At 47.0% G+C, this 19898-nt stretch overlaps 1 protein-coding gene across 1 annotated transcript in view; it reads right to left on the bottom strand.

Annotated features, from left to right (window-relative positions):
• The window catches only part of XPO4 (exportin 4), a 1090854-nt gene that overhangs the window by 50025 nt on the left and 1020931 nt on the right, over window positions 1-19898 (bottom strand). Inside the window, exons 21-22 of the mRNA XM_069640448.1 lie at window positions 4077-4194; window positions 3894-3986 (exon numbers count right to left, since the gene is read on the bottom strand). Coding sequence (XP_069496549.1) covers window positions 3894-3986; window positions 4077-4194 — 211 coding nt within the window. The remainder of the gene's footprint in view (window positions 1-3893; window positions 3987-4076; window positions 4195-19898) is intronic.

Here is a 19898-nt window from a genome sequence, read left to right as displayed (position 1 = left end):
GGCTACAATGGTATTGTCCCCTGCTGTGCCCAAGGGGTCGCGCCCCTAAGGAGTTACACCCTTACGCATGAGGAGTACGTCCTCCTTGTTGGCTTTTGCGTAAAACTTGTGCCGTGCAAATAGTAATGTTCCCTCAGCTTTGTAATCATAAGTATGTTAAATTGGCCTAATGCCTGCCTGTACTCAATTTCTTTCTTTTAGGGTCCCCGCCCATTGCCTCGCCCTTTGTGCCTTAGCGGCTATATATTATCCTATTATTGTCGCTTTGAAGGCATCCCATCTGACACTTTCTCCAGTGTCGGCTGCATTGTTTAGCATAAAAAAGTCCCAGATTTTCCCCTCCAACTCCTCTCTAATAACTGAGTCCCTGGTTAATTCCACTGGGAACTTCCATCCCCAGATCCTTGTCCTGTGTCCCGGTAGATGCAGCTTCATTGTTACTACTTTGTGGTCCGCTATACCCAAGGGCCCCACCTCTATATCCTCTACTGCTCCTGCAGGCCGAAACCCATATTTAAATTGATGCAGGATTGTGTACCATGGACAGGAATGTGTATCCCGCTGCACCCCCTTCACTCCCCTCCAAACATCCCATAATCCAAGCTCATCAAAGCTGTCCTTGAGTGAGGTTGAGGATACTGCCCCCGTTGCATATGCCCTGATGATAATCTATACTCTCCCGTGTCCATGTCAAGTTGAAGTCACCCATAATTATGTGGCCCTTTGCAAATCCCTCTATTATTGCCAGAAATTCCCTCAGGTATGCCTCTTGCCCTGTATAGGGAGGGTAGACGGAGTCCAGAGTATATGCTAACCCCACTTTCTCCCGTGCTGTCTTGCCGTTTATTCGTCTCCCCGCCTACCCTTCCACTCCCTGCCTCTCAGCTTCCTGCATCTATCACCCATGTTTTCCACTCCCCCCACTTCCAACCAGCCCCCTGCCAGGTGTTTCTGATCCCAAGCCTCCCCCCCCCACTCCCTTGCCCTCCCTCCCCATCCCGATCCCCAACTCCAGGAGGTCCCCCCCCTTCCCAACTCTGCTACTGTCCCCACATACCGCCCCCTTCGACTTCCACTTTCGTCGTCCCCTTCTCCCCCTCGCCCACAGCCCCCCGCTCCAGAGCCTATTCCCCCTTACTGAAATCAAGATGGAGCGTTCCTCCGCTCTCTCCGAGCCCAATGTCCCCATATCTGCTCTACCACCCCTGGTGAATGTGACCTTGCATGCTAGCTGACTCTCGCTGTTATTCCACTCCTTGTGTTCCTCCCTCCGTGCCTCCTCCCTCCTATGGTCTTGGCCCTCCTGTGTTGTTCTCCTGCCATCACCCACTCCCATGGTCGAGACCATGGTAGATTCCCTGCTGGCGGTAATGTTCCTCCTGAAAGTGTTGGCTTGGTTCCAGTTGAAAAAGGTCGACCACTTCTTGGACTGTTATTCATTTTTGGCCTCCCTCCCAGTCAAAGACCAGTCCAAAGGGGAATGCCCATTTATAGCGGATTCCCCTGCGGGTTTGTTCCCTCACCACCGGACCCATTCTAAGCAGTGTACTACTTGCCAGACCTTGAAACAAGGAGATCTCTGTGCTCTGGTAATGCAACGGTTCTTTTGCCGTTGCTGCCCTTAAGACAGACTCCTTCTGAGCCTAGCGTGTAAAGAAAACCAAAACGTCCCTGGCCCTTCTGGTGGCGCCCTGTTTGCGTTCAAACCATTCTGTGGATTCTGTCCAATTCGATTTCCTCCAGACCTACTACCCAATATATCCACAAAGATCTTCCTAGCTGCTCCTTTCAAGTCCTTATCCATTACTGGCTCTGGCAGGTTCCTAATTCGTAGGTTGATCCTCCTGGATCTATTTTCCATGTCTTCCATCTGCCGTTCTAAGTTCAAGGTGGCCACATTTAGCCGCTTAATGGCCTCACGGTTTGTCATAGTATACTTATCGACTTCTTGAAGGCCCCGCTCCAGAAGGTCCATCCTGTTCCCCAATTGCCCCACCTTTTGCTTAATTTCTGCTAGGGCTATATTGAGATCCGACCTCATAAGTTGAAACCACTCTTGAAAAGCTCTCATAAGCGAGGTCTGAAGGGTTAGCATGTCTGTGTGGAGATCTTGTCGGGAGATAGTCTCAGCCACTCCCCCTCCGATCCCCTGGGTTGCCTTGTTCAGCCATGTTCAGGTCTCCGTTGTCCCCCTCTCCCCTCCTAGCGTTGCCCATAGGGTAGGGATGGAGTTCGCTGAGACTGTGGTTGTGTGCACCTACCTCTAGGATCGTGCCAGGGGGCGGTCCCTGTGAGCCTCTTCACCATCCTTGTTCCCCCGGATCTGGAGTCCTTATATTGTCCCCTCAATCACCCTCCTTGCCGCCACTTAAGAGTGGGATGTTGTGGACCCTCTCCTTGCAGGCCTCTTTCCCTGCGGGATTCGGGAGGGGAGACCCCCCAACCCCTCACCTCCTGGTGCCAATTCCTCGCCTTTTAACTGGGCCAGACCTCCAAGTTGCGCCTTCTGACAGGCTCTTCGGCTGCAGGATCTGGGTCCCTCCGTCCCGTCGGTCCACAGACTATGTCTCTCCCTTTTGGGGCTCTGGAAACCACAAATTGTCACACACGAGTGTACTTCCCAGGGGCACTCCCTTCTGCCTGATGCTATACAAGGGGCCGAGGGGGTGGGGGAAGGGGGTATGTCCCACAGCTTCAAGAGGATTGTACTGGCTTCCATGAGCCTTATACCCACCTCCGCTTCTCTGGGGTGCTCCCCGCAGGTGAGAAATTCTGCTGCTCCTCCTGCTGGAGGAGGGGCGGCAGCTCCCCGTCCCCCAATCCCCACTCCCTGTTGGGAGCCAGGGTTGCTGCCTCCATCTCAGCAGGGGGTCTTGTCCCTTTCTGCATGCCCACTGTTCCACTCCTCCTCTCGGGATTAAGCTCGCCCAAGCTGGTGCCCACAGAAGAACACCTTCTCGCCATATCCTTAAGGCTCCCTCAAGGGTCTGGGGCTCCTCCCACAGGGACCTTCGTTCTGTTGCCACAGTAGGCTGCTGGATTCATGCTGCTCCTGGGCTTGGCTCTCTTAGACACAGGTCCTGTGCTCCCTGTCTACTCTGGGTCTCCACACTGCTGGGCGGTGGGCCAGCTGCCACGCACGATCTGCTCAGTGCACCGAGGGGCTCTGCTCTTTTGGTCCCTCCTCGCGGGGACAGGGGGAAGTCATTCTCTCACCTCACCTCCTCTTCCCAGCTTGGGAGGGGTGTCTGTATGGTGGCCTCCTGGGGCCCATTGAGGTCCGCTCACCAGCTGTGGGCTGCCTGCTGTTTGTACCACAGCAGGCTCTGAGACCGGTTGTTGCAGCCCCCTGCCGCACTCTGCTCGCTCTCCCGGGTCACTGGCCGGTCTCTCCGATGTAGGTCGCCTGGGGGTTTCATTTCTTCCCCTGCTCCCTGCTGCTCTCACCTAACGCCTTTTCGCTGATTTGGGGTTGTGGAATTAAAACCATTCTGCGCCGGAGCTTGGAGAGCGGCTGCCGACGCGTCTACCTTGTGTCAGCGGCCACCTTGAAGTCCACCGTCTCATACTTTTGATAGTATTTTTACTGCCCATTTAATTTGTTGGCAGTGTATGCTTCTTTTAAAAGGTGTAAACATGCCTGGCATGTATCTTAACAGTATGGCTGCTGGTATGTGAGAAAGTAAGCAAAACAAGATAGTTTAGATAGACAAGTTAGACTAGAGTACAATATATGGATGTAACAGTTTGTGTCATTGTAGTGGGTTTCAACTACGTTCTACATTTATCCATAACATGATGAAAAGAATTCACATTTAGTGGGCACACTGATGTTCACCCGAATATGGCCAAAGCAATCAACTACACAAAAAGTAAATAAGATATTTTCATACCTGGTGTAAACAAACTAATGTGTAAAACGCTTCACCTGCTGCCGTGGTCATCTCAGTATTGTGCTTTTGCAATACCAGCATATCGAACACAAGCTGAAATGACAATTAATTATTTTATTTCAAACTCTAGACAAGTGATCCGTTCATCAGTTAACCAACTTTTATAAAATATATTTTGCCTACCTTAAGAAAGTGCCTAGTTGCAACTAAGAGAGGGGAATCCGTTTCTTGTGCTTTTACACACTGTTCTGCTAATGGTGTCAAAGCTTCTAGACAAAGTTGGCAGACCTCAGAGCTCATTCTGGTGTAAAATGTTAAAGAATCCAACATATTTCCAAATATTAACACATTCTCAATTACGATTTTTAAAAAGCCAAAAAAAAAAAGAAGAGGAAATCAGGAAGACTGTGGAATTATAGGCATATATTGCAAATACGCTGGTTTCATAACACAAACTAAAATGCATTGTGTCTTCTGTTAGCTGAATATGGATCAGATGCACAATTTCAACAATATGAGACAAAGGGGATCAGCTCACTACTTCAATTATGGATTTTGCATACTTTCAAATAAATAGGACTCATCAGAATGCTTTACTTTTAACTTGTGCTTTACAAAGAGGCATCCATCCATCTTAGGTAGGGCCCATCCTCTCAATACATGCCAATTCTAGAATGGGTACCTTTGTGGTACTTGTGGGAGTTGTGATTAATCGCTGGTTTCACTTCTTCTGAGGGGAACTTTCCTTGTGCTGCTAGGGAAGTGAGCCTGCTACGCAACATTCCCCCTAGGGGTGGGGGCAAGCAGGACCTTACAAGGAGAGAATAAGTGATAAAAGATAAGTATCTGTTCGGTACTGGGATGAAGAAACTCAAAGGAGGTATAACTAGTATAACTCAGACAATCAAATCATGAGAATCTGGGAAAGCCCCAGAGCAGCCCCAGAGCAGCAGCATAAAAATGGGAGGAGCAAAACAACAAGAGAGCTGGGAGTTTCTAACCAGCTTGGGAAGGGAAGCTGGGAACCTGGAGAAGACTCATCTTTCCACGCCGGCGAGCAACTCGAAGGGGGAAGTGCCAGAGTTACACTGTTCATGTGCAGATACGAGGCAGTCTGCAAGTTGAATAATAGTATCAAGAGGGACACTCCGATGTGCATATCTGCCTGACAGAGGTCCCGAGGGGGTGAGCAGGGGGGGAAATCACAAGAGTAAAGTGATGGCTGGTAAAGAGAAAGAGTGGAAACTCCTTCCAAAGCCGAAACCACACAGAGAGGACAACACCGAAGCATGTTGGAGGAAGGAGAAGGAGCGAGCATGAGAGCCGTCCCGACGAACAACAGAGAGACTACGAAGGCGAGTGCCGACCTGGTGATGCAGCCCTATTGCATTACAGGTATCTGGGAGAGCTGGAGACCCAGGGGAACAAGGCACAGATAACGAGTAGTACAATCATATTCATCATAGTAAGAGAAACTAATGTAACAATTGGAGCCAGCCTACTTGTCCCAGTGAATGGTTACATTCTGAGAAGAGTGAGAAGCACCCAGGGACTCAGCCTACTCGTCCCAGTGAACAGAAGAATCATTAAATTAAGGTGTGGGGGGGGGAAGCATGGTATCAAGTATGACACTGACACAAAAGGTACAGTTTGTAAACCTTTGTTAAAGTTTGTGGGGTTGGAAAAACCCCTACTTTGCCCTATAGCTAGGATTGGAGTGTTCTCTAGCATCAAATGATAAATAAAACAGTCCTAGTGGCGTCCGTCAAATCAAAATGGCCTCTATTAACATAACCTAATGTCTGCCTATCTCTTGTACAAAAGGTGTGTAAAGGAGAATATGTATGCAAAGGAAAATATGTGTCAGAATATAAAGAATAGGTGTGGCTGAGTCAGCCCTCCTCCCCACGTTAGACAACACGGAGTAAGGCAGTCCCGTAGACATGATGACACGCGCTGGCTTAGGTACTCAAAACAAAGGCAGTTCAAAACGTGGATCGAGGCCCACCTGGCCTTGCACGTTAAAGTCTCTTTCCACCTTTAAAAACACTGTTCAACAAAAGGTTCACGCCGGTCTCCCTTCGTCATGCTCGGACCTTCGAAGCAAAAGTTCATGTAGGTTTCTCTCAGCCAGCACGGACCTTTCAAAGCAAAAGTTCACCTAGGTCTCCCTTGGTCAGGCTCAGACCGTTCAATCACAGCACTTGCAGGGGTTCCCTTCACCAAGCTTAATTCACATTCTTCAGGGGTTCCCTTTCCCTAACTTATCATACTTCTGGTTTCACTCAGTCGGGCTCTGAACTTTTCCTGATGTGGGAGACTTTCAAATGTGGGAAACTTTTGTTATATACCTCTGCAGGACCACTTCGACTATCTCTTCAGCTCACACTTATGTTCTTTGCCCCAATGTCTTTTGGTCTCAGGGGGCCTGCATTACATACAAAAGCAGAAGTTCCTTCTTTCCAGGATTTAAAGTTTACCAGTATGCAGGTTCACAGTAAACAATGGGTCTCCCTCAGACAGGCTCGGACCCCTTCACACACACAAGTTCCCAATAGGTCTCCCTCTATCGGGCTCGGACCTTGCACTCACAATGTTCCTTAAGTTTAGGTAAATCGAAGAGTTTCGACTGTGCAATGGGATTTACAAAAGGCCTTCACATGACCACTTCGATTATCACAGTGCTTTCATTCGTCTCCTTATGGTATACTTTAAACAGAGCCCTTCAATTGGGCACTTCAGCTATGCCGGACCACTCTGTTAAATTGTTTCCTCAACTTTAATGCAGACCGGCCTTTCAAGTATCTTTCTCACCAGCTGGGTTGATTTCAGCATGTGTCCTTGTTCTGGGAGCCAAGGTCGATACCACAGCAGTTGCTTCACCTCCCGAACTCGGTCGTTCACCTGGGAGGGCCGCTGGTATATTTTCCACTCCGGGGTCTCACTCAGCTGGATTCAGACCCCCTTTTTACAGTCCTCACACGTGTCTCCCTTAGCCGGGCTCAGACCCCTCATGATTTGCCAAATTCAAAGTCTTTGGACTTGAAGTCCCAAAATACAGTTCCCCTGTTTTACGCCCACTTTGCTAGCTCCCCAAAAATGGCATTCCGGTGTGTTGGGAGCTGCAGGAGTTCACGGGGAAGCTTGTTGAGGTCAGGGTCTCATCACCTGCTCCCCCTCAAAGGCCTGGGCTTTCCTGCTGTGCCCAGGGGAGGAGCTCTGGTGTGGGCACCACCTGGTAACCCTAGCTGCCCCTGGTTTGGTCCCAGGAGGTAGTTCCCTCTCCACACTGCAGACTCCCCTCTACTCACAGGTCCAGCAATCAGGCAGTCCTCCTTCCTCCAGGCCTTCCATGGTCTCTCCAGCTCGAATTGTCTCCCTCTGGCTTCCGTGCACAATCCAGCATCCCTAGCTTGCTCTGAGTGTGTTTGTGTGCCCTGCCTTTTATACTCCCTGGGAGAATCAACCAGAATCAGGTATGAGTAGTTGTAGAGGGAACCCTGTCCTTATTAAGAGGACAGTCTATTAAAAAAGGAAGAGTCTCTCCTCTGTATCAGTGTATCAGAGTGTTTTTCTTCTCAGTGATCCTCATCCTCTCAGTCCCTCTCTTCGTCTCAGTGTTTGTATAAAAAGGGGAGGAGGGGGGGGGGGGGGGGGGGGGGAGTTGGGCAGTCCATGTTTTCTGGTAATTATAGGAAAATTGGGTAGGGTATTGTCAGATCGGGGAAGGTAGATGTATGGTTGTGGGTACATGGGTTCTGGTTTCCCATGAGGCTCTCTCCTTCTTTCCTTTAGGGAAAAGTACTGGGGTAGGATGGGACTTGGTTTAATATAGCCCATATGGACTGAGGGGTGTCGTATAGGGGTGTGTCGGAAATGGGGGAATACTACATCTCTCCCAAGGGCATTCTTCCTGCAGTCCCCAAAGACCCCTTGACCAGGTGATCCTCTCGCACTAGTCCACCCCCAGAGTCTGGTTCCAAAGGCGATGGCTGTGCCCTGGCCACCTGAACAAAAGATTCCTTGGGCCCGATCAGTGAGAACACCCTCTGGTTTCTCACAGGAGACTGGCCACATCACACAGATACCAGTGAGGAGACCAGAATGCAGCGGATCATAATACGCGATAAAAGAGAAGGTGTACAACTGGTGAAACTGGTGTCAGAAAGAGACGGTCAACTACCCTTGAGAGGAACAGAGTAAACTTATATTCAGGTGAGAGAGGAACTTGAGGAACCAAGGTGATATAAACAAAGGGATGTGGAGAAGTGCCCTAAGAGAACTGAGTTAACTGGTGCAAAAGATAGCTAAGACCTATTTGAAGATCCTGTACTGAAAAGTACTTGCTGCAAAGCAATTCCAGGAGAAGGGAGCCATTCTCCTGGTCTTAAGTCATTTAGTCTCAGGTCAGTGCAGTTTAGCTTTGGACTGAGGATAGACGTTTACTTTGGACTTCAGAACAGACACGCACTCTAGTCTAGTTGTGTTAGGTAGGGAAATCCTTAGAGTAGGGAAAGTAAGGCATGTTCTTATTATTCCTAATAAGCATCTATTGAAATGGCGAATTCTGGTCTGTCTCCTTCTGACCTACTACAAGAGACCTTAAGAGACCAGTAATAGACTGGCACCAGCCAGTACAACACCCCGTCATATTTATATGAATGACTTGAGATGGTCAAACTCAAGTTCCCGACTCCTCTAAAGGCAACAAGAATGAATGTAGGACATCGTCCCGACTCAAACCAGACAGCAAAGACGGACATACTGGATCCCCAATTTTTTTTTCAGTTTAAAGGTGAAGTGTGGCTGTTGGTGTAGTAACCTTCTGACGAAGGATTCAGAGGACTGCCATGTCCGTTGATATTGAGTCAGTTGGCAATCCTGAACATGCCCTTTGCGGTTCAGATATGAACTATGGAGGGTTGTTTGTGAACAAAGCATCTGGGCCTTTAAGGAAAGCTTGTGTAGATTCCTATCAAGTGATGCCATCTAGAAAATGTCTTTGTTCTTGTTTTTTACCCGGTCCTGCTTTTTGGAGGTCAGTAAAGCCTTCCGCTTCACTTACCTGGCCTATTTTGCTTCTTCTTATGGGGAACTGACTAGCCCCTAAGACTGTCTCATTATGAGTTCTTATATTTTTACAATTGCACACATCACCTTACAGTGAAATTCAGTTAGGATACTTTGTATCCTAATGACATCAGTCTTCTTTCTGCCTAAACAGGAAGCTCTTATATGGGAACCCCTTCTCCGGGAAAGCTGTGGCTTTCTCGGGCAAGTAGGCATTGTATGTGTGTGTGTTTGAGCCAGAGGGACTGTCTGATCCCAGTCCACATCCTCTGGTGTCTGAAGTCTGTTAGACGATGTGATGACCAGTGGTAGTTTAAGATTGGACAAGCCTGGCTTGTTTGAATGTTGCAGATCATTACAATTGGTGGCTTGGGCTTGCTCCAAGCCTGAATCTTGGATAAAAGGAGGGCTCCTGCAGTTATTCGACAGATCATCATTGGAACCAAGACTTCTACAAAGAGGAGGAACCTGCCGATAACCAGAGGACAAACCCTGTAGCTGACCAGCACCTACTCCAGTGATTGGCTCAGTGAAGCCCTGCTCCTCTGATCTCAGAAGAACTTTGTGGGTGCTTCGACTGTTGGGAACAACCAGTCTCTCGACTCCTGCTCAAGGGCCCATGCCTTGGGAGCCTTCAGAGGTATCCCTGGACGACCCAGTGGCCTGACCAGCTCTCTCCTGGGTGACCCCTCTGTAACAGTCGTTGATCCGAGCAGAGCCTTGGAACTTGGCAGATCTTAAGTGTATGCCACAAGTCACCTGTCCTGGCAATTTTCTGCAGTCTCACTCCAAGGGAAATTCAGCTGGGGTTGGTTTTGTGTTCACAGCTGTACAATCTCCTGTTGTCAGCTGGCCATGGTGACCACCGTTGGAAAAATCTCTCAATCCTGTGAGGTGTTCTGAAGGGTCTGCACTGCAGAAGTGTGCATCTTTTCTTAATTTGTGGCCTTCTGGGATTTGTCTGGAACTGCTTGCTGTGCAACGCTACGCATTCCCAACCCGAAAAGTGACTTCTGCACCTGCAACTCATGGGCCTTCCTCACTGGAACGAAGTGCAGAAAATTGTGACCCGAGTGGATTACAGAGACCTCCAGCGTCATCTAGAAGAGTCAGATGGGCGAGTTAACATACCTTGTTTGTCCCCAGAATTATGTCTTAATGTCACATGTCACTACAACACAGTACCACTGCCACCGTCTGAGGGTGAAACATAGTTAAAAGAGCAAGGCTACCATGTCACTTCGCAGACAGTAATTACTTTGTGGTAATTCTCCACAATGTAATAACTTCAACATTTTTCATTTATTTTTTTATTTGGGGGTTTCCCTCCCATGCCCCCTTTTCCCCTTCATTAGTGCCACTTACCCCAAACACTCCCCACCCCCTTTTTTCCCCTACTCACAAATACCTATATTTTTTCATTGACATTTCAAAGTAATTACTTTGTGGTAAATTACAACGGGAGACCAGAGCAAGGTTACTTGCTCGGGAAAGACATGGGGTGCCTGTGCAGCACTCCTGATAGGCTAACGTTTTCTCAGGTGTTCAAAGCACAAAGTTGCGTCCCTAGGGAGGATACTGATATACTGATGAGGACTTACTAGGGATAAGGTTTGGTACAGGAAAGGCAGAAATATCAGGCAGCATCACGGATCAGAATTTTAGAAAAAACAAAAACCTCAAAAACCTAGCTACTAAGTTCATATTTTGTGGTTTTAACTATTAATGAGGCAACACACTTGCCTTGCCTATATTGGTGCAGTGAATATAACAGTTCTGTTTGTATTTAATCTTTTATATGATCTTTCGAGCCATTTGCGTCACGGGGCAGGGGAGCGGTATGGAGATATCCCATATTTCATAGACGTACTCCTCGTGACCCCACCTGCAGGCAAAGGCATTTTCCATTTTTGCGTGTGAGCAAATTTACGTTTGGTATAATACACTGTTGGAAGAGTCCTGTAAAGTATTGGTATTCATTTCCCAATCACGTATGTCTTGCCTCTGTCAACATACATCGTCTGCAATGTAATTTTGAATTCCTGGAATATGTTCTGCTGTTAGTCTTTTTTCTTTCCTTGTGATGCACAATTTCGATAGCTTTTGAGTTGTCCTGGATAATTGGAGTAACAGAGGTTGGGCCTCCGATCTTTTGTTGATTTAGAACGCTGCTGGTCTGTCTTTATTAGAAGATGTGTGTGCTGTTTCTGGACTCCACTTTGTATAATGCAAGTGATGTAGCTGTTACTCCAGTATGTTTGTGTGTAGTGCCTATTGCCTTTTTGTCCACACTATCTGGATACAATTGTTCTGATGTGCCCCCGAACCTGATGGGGAAACATGTTATGGTCACCAGAGAAGGGCATATTGGAAAAGGTTGCCTCTTAAATCATTTATAAAGGGTTCACAGATTTAGTGATTGACCAGCCTGTGCTTCAACAAACAGACCCCCCCACCCCAAATCCCCTGTTGTAAGGGACCCTTGTGATGTGAACAATTCCTGTAAATGTCTCATCTATAAACACACTAGGTGTACACATGAAGGCATCATGCTTAACCCTTATGACCATGCTCAATGTCAGACTGAAAAGGTTGTATCCTCTCCTGTGAAAGAAAGGCCATGGCCTGCCAGGATTGTTTTTGAGCTCCTAGGAATACCTTGAATGGGCATCAAGTGCAACATGTGACTTTTACTGTAAAACAAAACCTAAACTATAGTAGCTATACTGTCCATTTCAGGTCTCTGGCATTCTTTGGATGTGTTACTCTATCATCCAATCGTCCATGTATGGAAACTCATGTACAGCATTCCTGGGTAGATTTGTAGACACAACAGATAACAATATGAAAGCTGGTATCCTTGAGACCGATGGTGGTCATTTTCTTCTCAAGAAGTGGCATAACATCTTGACATCTTTTCAGTCTGAATGTGTGTGCTTTAACATTCTTGTTTAGTGGATTCAAGTAAAGAAAAGGGTGTAGACGTCTATCTGTTTTGGGAATGAAGAAGTATGTGGAATAGATTTCTTCCCCTTTTGGAAATTCTTCTAAGGCTCTTATTTCCTCTAACAGAAGAGGTGAACGCTATTCTCTCGTGCATGAATTTATTGTGGAATATTTAACACAGTATCCTTAGTAATTCAATGAACACTTCTGTATATGTCTAGCAGCCAACGATCTCTCTGTGTTGATAAGATATGTATTCATCCTCTTACTGTGGTGCAGTGAGTGAAGACCAAAGTCAGAGTAAACATAATCTGCATTTTCTTTTAACCTTTAGTTGGTAGTCGCATTTTAACATTCAACAAAGACCACATATACAAATCGCTGTGAAGCTCTACCAGTCCTAAGAAACAATACGTTTCACCTACCCTCCCCCTCCCCTCCTACCCTTCAACAAACAATGAAGGTTTCTTATGGAGCTTAAATCAAACAATACAGTCATTTTCCATAGTGAGTTGGATACCCCTATGTGTCCTGGTGCTGTGCGCTAACTTAATTTTTTGTATATTCCACTCTTCTGGTATATTTTACCAAGAAAACCATAAAGTTCCAAATAGTTTATTTTACAATGGATTCTTTATTTCTGGTATTCACTTTCAGAATTTGGTTTCTCGGTTTCCTCTCTCATTTCTATTTTCTCTCAACACAGGTTTCCACATGGTATTTCCCCCATGGTTCTTCAGGAGAGAATCTAATACAAAAAAAGAATCAATGTATATTTGTTTGGCGTACTTGACCTTTGTACTTCTATGTGTCATATATGCATTCAAGTACTTAATCTATAGTTCTCCTAGTTTCCTCTCTCACAATACTTGTTCCAGTCACCTTTATATGTCTGTTTATAGGATGTAATCTAGAGTCAAATGTTTTAGTTTTAAATTAGTTTACCTAATGCTTGCCTTTAAAACTCAGAATATGTTGACATTCCTATCAGAATCAGTTATTTTATGCTTATTGTATACAATGTTTTTCTCATAAGAATCCAAAAAGCTTGAGATAAAGCTGAAGATATATTATAAAAATTCCCTTTCAGATACAGGTGGGCAGATCATTCTGTCTCTGCACTTAAACAGCAGAAAGCAATGAAAAAACTTTTAGAAAAAATATAAGACTAAGATTTAATAAGTAAATCTTGTTTCTATTTAACAAAAGTATCAATGCCTAAATTAGCAGTAATTCTATCCTGATTGAAGGTTCCCCCTCCTTACCTCAATCTAATTGGTGACGAAGGATACGATTCTCCTTCTGATCTTCTTTCTGTGCCATCAACGAGCTCTTTCTGAGCTGGTTTATACTCATTTGGCACGAGTGACATTGCGCATTCGTTCATGATGATGTCATCACGTCTAAACTTGCAGCGTCATTGCGCAACGCAGTCATTTTGAATTCTGTATCTTATTTACTTATTGTATTGCTGCTCATCAACCATAAAGGGATACTGCATATGATTAATGAACAAGTTACTCTCTTACCTGGTAGCGTTCCTTCGATGGGATGGTCCGATGACGCATTCCATATCTATGACAGTAATCACCACAGTTGTGCTGCTTCGGAAAATCTTTTGGCGTCTGCGTCCTGCGTCGATGACGTCGATACGCCGTCCTCGAGGACCTCCTCCGACGGCTGACGTCACCAGACGTTATAAGTAGGATGCACGACGCCCATAGCCTCAGTTGTAGTTTTTTCCCAGAACGTGTGGCACCAGTCTTCTGCCAGTCTGACCACACAAAGCCTTGCGGAAACATACGCTGCAATCGCATAAGAAATTCTGTAGCGGGGAAGGCAGGGAGGGAGCGATATGGAATACGTCGTCGGACCATCCCATCGAAAGAACGTTACCAGGTAAGAGAGTAACTTGTTCTTCGAGGGGATTGGGTCCTCCGACGTATTCCATATCTATGACAGACTCCCAAAGCAGTACTAATGCAAGGAGGTGGGAAAAGAATTTAGAATACAGAAATTTAGAATGCCCAATCAAATTGCGGAGCAAAGGGCCGCCTTGCCAAAGGCCAGATCCTGCCCACGGATGGAATCAAGGGAGTAGTGACATACAAAAGTATATACCAAAGCCCAGATGGCTGCATCACAGGCGTTACAAATAGGAACACCCCTCTGTAGGGCAGTAGAGGCAGCATTACCCCTGGTAGAATGGGCCCGCAAGCCGACCGGTGGGTCCTTACCCGCCAAGCGGTAACACTCAGAAATAGCCAGAATAATCCAGTGAGACAAAGTCTTTTTCGTCACAGCTTGTCCCAAACGCTTTCCAGCGTAACCAATGAAGAGTAGATCGCCACTCTGACCCGGGACATGCGTGAAATCTAAAAGCTTAACGCTCTCCTAGGATCAAGCCTATGGAGCCTCTCCTCTTCCTTACCAGGATGTGGAGGCGGATAAAACGCTGGAAGAGCAACCTTCTGGCTTAAATGAAATTCCGACACCACCTTCGGAAGAAAGGAAGGACGAACTCCAAGGACAACCCTGTCCTTATGAAACACAGTGAAGGGTGACCGAAACCAAAAATACAGTTTTAAGAGTTAACAGTCTCATAGGGCATGAATGCAAAGGCTCAAACGGAGCACCTATCAGAAACTTGAGAACAAGGTTCAAATCCCAACCGGGCACCTGGAAAGGTGACAGAGGAAACACAGTGAGCCCTTTCAGAAACTGAGAAAGTAAAGGAATTTTAAAATAGGAACACTTCAGACAAGCGCTTAAATATGGACAGCACCGCCAGGTAACATTTAAATGGTACCCACTTGAAGACCCCTGTGGGCCAAAGAAAGCACAAAAGACAAAACCATGGCAATGTCGCATGCAAAAGGATCCACATTCTTAACCCTGCACCAGTCGCAGAACTTACGGCAATGGTACAGGGACTTTGTTGCGGGCCGTCTGGCTGAGAGCAACACCTCCATCACGTCTTCAGGGAGATCCCAATCTCTATACCTCAACCTTTCAGAAACCAAGCGTGAAGGTTGAGGGATCTGACCTCTGGATGGAGAACCTGACTCCCTCCCGTGAGAGCAGATCGTCTCGGTAGGGAAGACGACGTGGAGGACAGATGGACAAGTCGAGAAGGTCCGGGTACCACGTCCACCAGGCCCACGCCGGAGCAATGAGAATCATCCGGGAACCGAACCTCCGTAACGTCCGCATTACTTGCGGGATGACGGGGACTGGAGGAAACGTGTACAGCAGTGGGAATGACCACTCCACCACGAATGCGTCTCCCAAGGCTGCTTTTGGAAGAAACTCCCGCGAGCAGAACCTCTCACTTCCGGTTGACACTGGAGGCGAAGAGATCCACTTGAGGGGTCCCCCAAAGGGCGAAGATCTCCAGGAGAATCTCCTGAGCCAACTCAAACTCATGAGAGATCGCGCTCTACCTGCTCAGAGCGTCCGCCGTCTCGTTTTTGTCTCCGGCCAGATGAACTGCCGAGATCAAAACTTCCTGCTGATCGCCCAGAACCAGAGCGGCATCTCCTCCCTGCACAGAGGAAGTGACCCTACCCCCCCCCTTTTTGTTGAGGTTGTGCATGGCCACCGTGTTGTCCGTCATGATCAGGACATTATTTCCTCGCACAGTCGGCAGAAAAGCCTTCAGGGCTAGCCTGACGGCCCTCAGCTCCAACATATTGCAGATTGATATGGAGTCTGGACGCCGACGGAGACCAACGACCGCTGACTGTCAACTCGTTGGCATGAGCTCCCCATCCCGTGAGGGATGAGTCAGTCACGATCGTCACCTCCGGCCAGGGCAGCCAAAATGGAGCCCCCCTCATCAGATTGCCTTCGGCGGCCCACCACAGAAGGTCCTGGACGACCAAGGACAGCACCTGAACAAGGTCCGACATCCTGCCGGAGGACTGAGACCACTGGAGCTTGAGTGCCCATTGCAAAGATCTCATCCGCAACCTGGCCTCCGAGACCAGAAGAATGCAGGATGCCATGAGGCCGAGCAGTCTCAAGAACTCTAACGCTGGGACAGTCTGGGCAAGTTGAAACTTGTGCACCATCTGCTGAATGTGATGAGCCCTCACCTGGGGAGGAAAACACTGCCCCAGGGACGTGTCGAGCACTGCTCCGATGTACTGGAGCCTCTGAGTTGGTGTCAAATGGGACTTCTTTAAGTTGAGGGAGAAGCCCAGCTTGTGGAGGGAGTGGCAGTGTTAAGGGACTTCAATTCAGCAATCCCACTAAGTCAGTGCCTCATCTGGGACGCCCAAGGGAAGCCCTTATTTATATATTTTTATGACAAGTTATACTCTGGATGATAAACCCTTATATAACGCCCCTCTCTTTGAATCCCCCTGACCTCACTGAGCCAAGAAGTAGGTTTGTTATGCAATTTAAAAGGGTTATTGAGAAAGTAAACGATATATATCACACTTTTATAATAAATTAATATTTGATATCACACTTAATAGGACAGTGATCAACAATGGATAATATTACAATTGTACGCTTATTTAATTACTTCGGAGTTGGTATAGGAAGGAAAAGGTAACAGAATGCTTTTAGGGTTTCAAGGAAATGCAATGATGAATAAATGCAGTACAGAAGTAAACTGATAGGGTTTCACAAAAGATAATATGTTCCCTTTTCCCCATGGTGGCAATTCCCCCCCCACCCCCCCATGCAATATAAGGAGATGGAAGGAGATCACACAATTTTCAGGAATACAAACAAAATGCAATACAAAGTTCCAGTTCCCCCCAACGAGCTTGGAGGAAAACAGGTATGATTTTAAAGCAGGCATATCCTTTTAAATGTGGTGGCAATGAAGTTAAATATGCTAAAAATGCTTTTAATTCCCTATAGGAAGTTCAGGGTAGGTGATAGCTATTTAAGATTAGTTCAAGTCACACTGGCGATGATCAATGAGGGATTAACGGGTGGAAAACGAATTTTAGCTGTTCAAGCAAAAGCGGCTATTTTGACAGGAGCTAACTGGACCAAATCGCAAATCGCTGCACTTTTTCCGAGTGCGTCAAGCGCGATTACGGAAAAACTATAATGAATAGGTTTTAGGCTGGTTGGAAAGCTTAGAATCTTAGCACCTACGATTCAAAAGATACGGACGATTTTGTGAAGATAGTTTCTCGAAATGAAAGTAAACTTCAGAATGACAAAATGACACTTTTACAGCTTTGAAATGACAGAATGAACACACGATTCCTATGATGCAGTTCTGGACAGGTTCAAATGTTTTGAATCAGATTATTTTAAACTAAGATGTGTTCTGCACAGTTCTGGCTGAATACTCACTCCTAATTTTGGACAGGAATGTGACTTCGTCATGGATCGGGTCAGGATTGGACTGGACTTCTGGCGGCTTCTGGTACTGGTTCTGCTCACAGCGGTCTGGTCTGGGTCTGCTAGCGGCACTGCGATCTGGTCTCTCTGGTTCTGGTCTCTCTGGATACAGCACGGCTTTCTGGGTCTGCTACCGGTTCTGGATACAGCTCTGCTTTCCGGGTCTGGATATGGTTCTGGCCCAAGGTTCTAGCCAGAATCCAACAGCTCGCCCGGCTGTTGAATAGTTTGGTTGCAAAAGCTTTGGAGGCCTGCTGAAGAGGATTCAGCTTGTGGATGGGCCCCTGCTTTAAGTTCTGGCTTGGTTCTGGATCTTTCTGGAGTTGAGTTCTGGATTTTGAAGTCGTCCGGCAAAATGCTTCGCAAGAAAGTGGAAAGTGAATGTCTTGCCTGTCCAAAGCGGTCTCTTTTTATGTGTTTTGAAAGTGGGTGGGTCGGCTCATTCTGCATGCCCAACTCTCTCTTGATTTGATAGGTCAAGGATTCTCTGTGACCTGATTTGAGAAGGGATAGTGTGTCAGAGTGAGTCATCATTTTACAATCTATTAAAGAAACGCCCCTTTGCTTTTACTTAGAAAATTAATTTTTCATAACTAACAGGTTTCCCAGATACACACGTCATTGAAATTACATACACATATCACAGGTTAATTTAAGATACACTCTTGCCCAACTCTGATCCCCTTAAGAGCCTGGGTTCAAAAATGGCAACATTTTGTGCTTTTTAGTGACTTTCGCCATATTAGTTTTTGCTTAAAATTTACAAAGACCTGCACCCCTTCCCTGAGCATATTACTGGAAATTACTATGTCTCTATCATAAACACAGTGTCTGCAATATTGATAAATAGCGGGGTTCAGGCCCAGCATACCGCACAAAGTGGAGTTTGGTCTCAATTCGTGAGGGCATTTTCCATATTAAGGACCCCCAAATTGTACATTTCTGTGAGCTTAATACAAGATTTTATAAGCAATTTAATCAAACATACATTTGCCCTTAATTGAATTCACATACCAGTCTGGCCCGCCCCCCAGAACTTGGTGAGTCGGAGATCACAGGCCTCTCCTTCCTGGCATGGCAGCTGTGGACAGTTACACCCTAATCTGCATTTCTATTCAATTGAAAGGGTCTATTGGGTTGTGTCCTGCAGGCTGCGGGGGAAACTCCTCCCTCTCAATCAATAGGGCCATGTGATATCCTGGGCTGTTGTGTGGGTCTCTGAACTGTTAATTGAATCAGACTGCCTTCTGGGAAAGCAGGTGTTAAGAATTTCCATTAATCAGCAAGCCTTTGAAGGCCCAGCTAGCTCAGGATCCTTTTGCAACTCCTGAAATACAGTTCTCCTATCAGAGTTTAGATCGCTAGTGCCGGTTAGTGTCCAATGCCGGTACTGCTCCTATTTTTGACAGCTGTCTTGAATTAATACATTTCAAAAAGAAAGGATTTTACTTGATAGTATATGATAGTATATGATCCTTGCTTGACATGGCAATGATGTGGATCTGCAGTAGAGTAAAGGAAACACTCAACCAGAGTTGGATTTTTGTTTGGTGGTTTCGGGCCCATGATCTTAGCAATTTTTGACATTAATAAAAACAGATTTTGAACAGAACCATCTTTCTTTGCACTGGTGGGTGGCAGGTCGGGCGACCAAGCGCGGTTCTCCTGGATTCTGGCGCAATGTGGGCTTTTTCGGCCATCTTGGATTTTCTGAGCCCACAGCACCAAACGTTGCAGCATAATAACTTGAACGTGGGTCAAGACACCCAACAGCAGGTGACTGACAGATGATCCAGGACTTGCTCAGGAGAGCACGCCCTGATCAACCAATCGTCCAGGTAGGGGTAGACGTGAATCCTCCCTTTCCTGAGGTGCGCTGCCACCACTACCATGAGCTTGGTGAAGACCCTCGGGCGGAGGTCAATCCGAACGGCAGGACCCGAAACTGAAAGTGCGAGTCGTCAACTGCGAACCTCAGGTACTTCTTGTGCTTTGGATGTATCGGCACATGAAAATAGGCGTCCTTGAGGTCGAGAGTCACCAACCGGTCCTGAAGTTGAAGGGCCTGGAGGACTTGAGAGTAACCATCTTGAACTTGTCCTTCCTGAGGAGTTTGTTCAATTCGTGCAAGTCCATGATGGGTCTCAATGCCCCGTCCTTCTTGGAAATCAAAAAATAAGGGGAATACCATCCCTTGTTCCTCTCTGCTACAGGCACCAGTTCTGCCGGAAAAGAAGACAGTAGCCGCGGGTTATGATCTCCAGAACCCACACATCTGAAGTAATGGCGCGCCACTCTGTAAGATGCTGCACCAGCCTTCCCCCAACCGGCGAACCATGGGACATGGCCTCATGACTGAGCTGAAGCAGCTGTGGCGTTGCCTGAGGGCAAGGAGGCAACAGCCCGAGCGGCCTTGGCACCTGGAGTACCTTGTTTCCCACCTCTGGCACTCCTATGGCGGCTCCTTTGACTAGCAGCTCCTTTCGCTCTACCAAAGGATGAGTAATAACGAAAGGAACCTCCCCTCCATTGCTGTCCCCTAGGACGAAAAGGCAGAGGTTGGCGAGCTGCAGCATTCCCAATGACTGCGCTGCAGCTTTTGAGGTCTGCAACCTC

The sequence above is a fragment of the Ambystoma mexicanum genome, chromosome 7q, assembly GCF_040938575.1.
Source record: "Ambystoma mexicanum isolate Mex_15411 chromosome 7q, UKY_AmexF1_1, whole genome shotgun sequence".
Classification (NCBI taxonomy): Eukaryota; Metazoa; Chordata; class Amphibia; order Caudata; family Ambystomatidae; genus Ambystoma; species Ambystoma mexicanum.
Note: the sequence above shows the minus strand (reverse complement) of the source record. Positions and strands in the feature narration are given on the sequence as shown.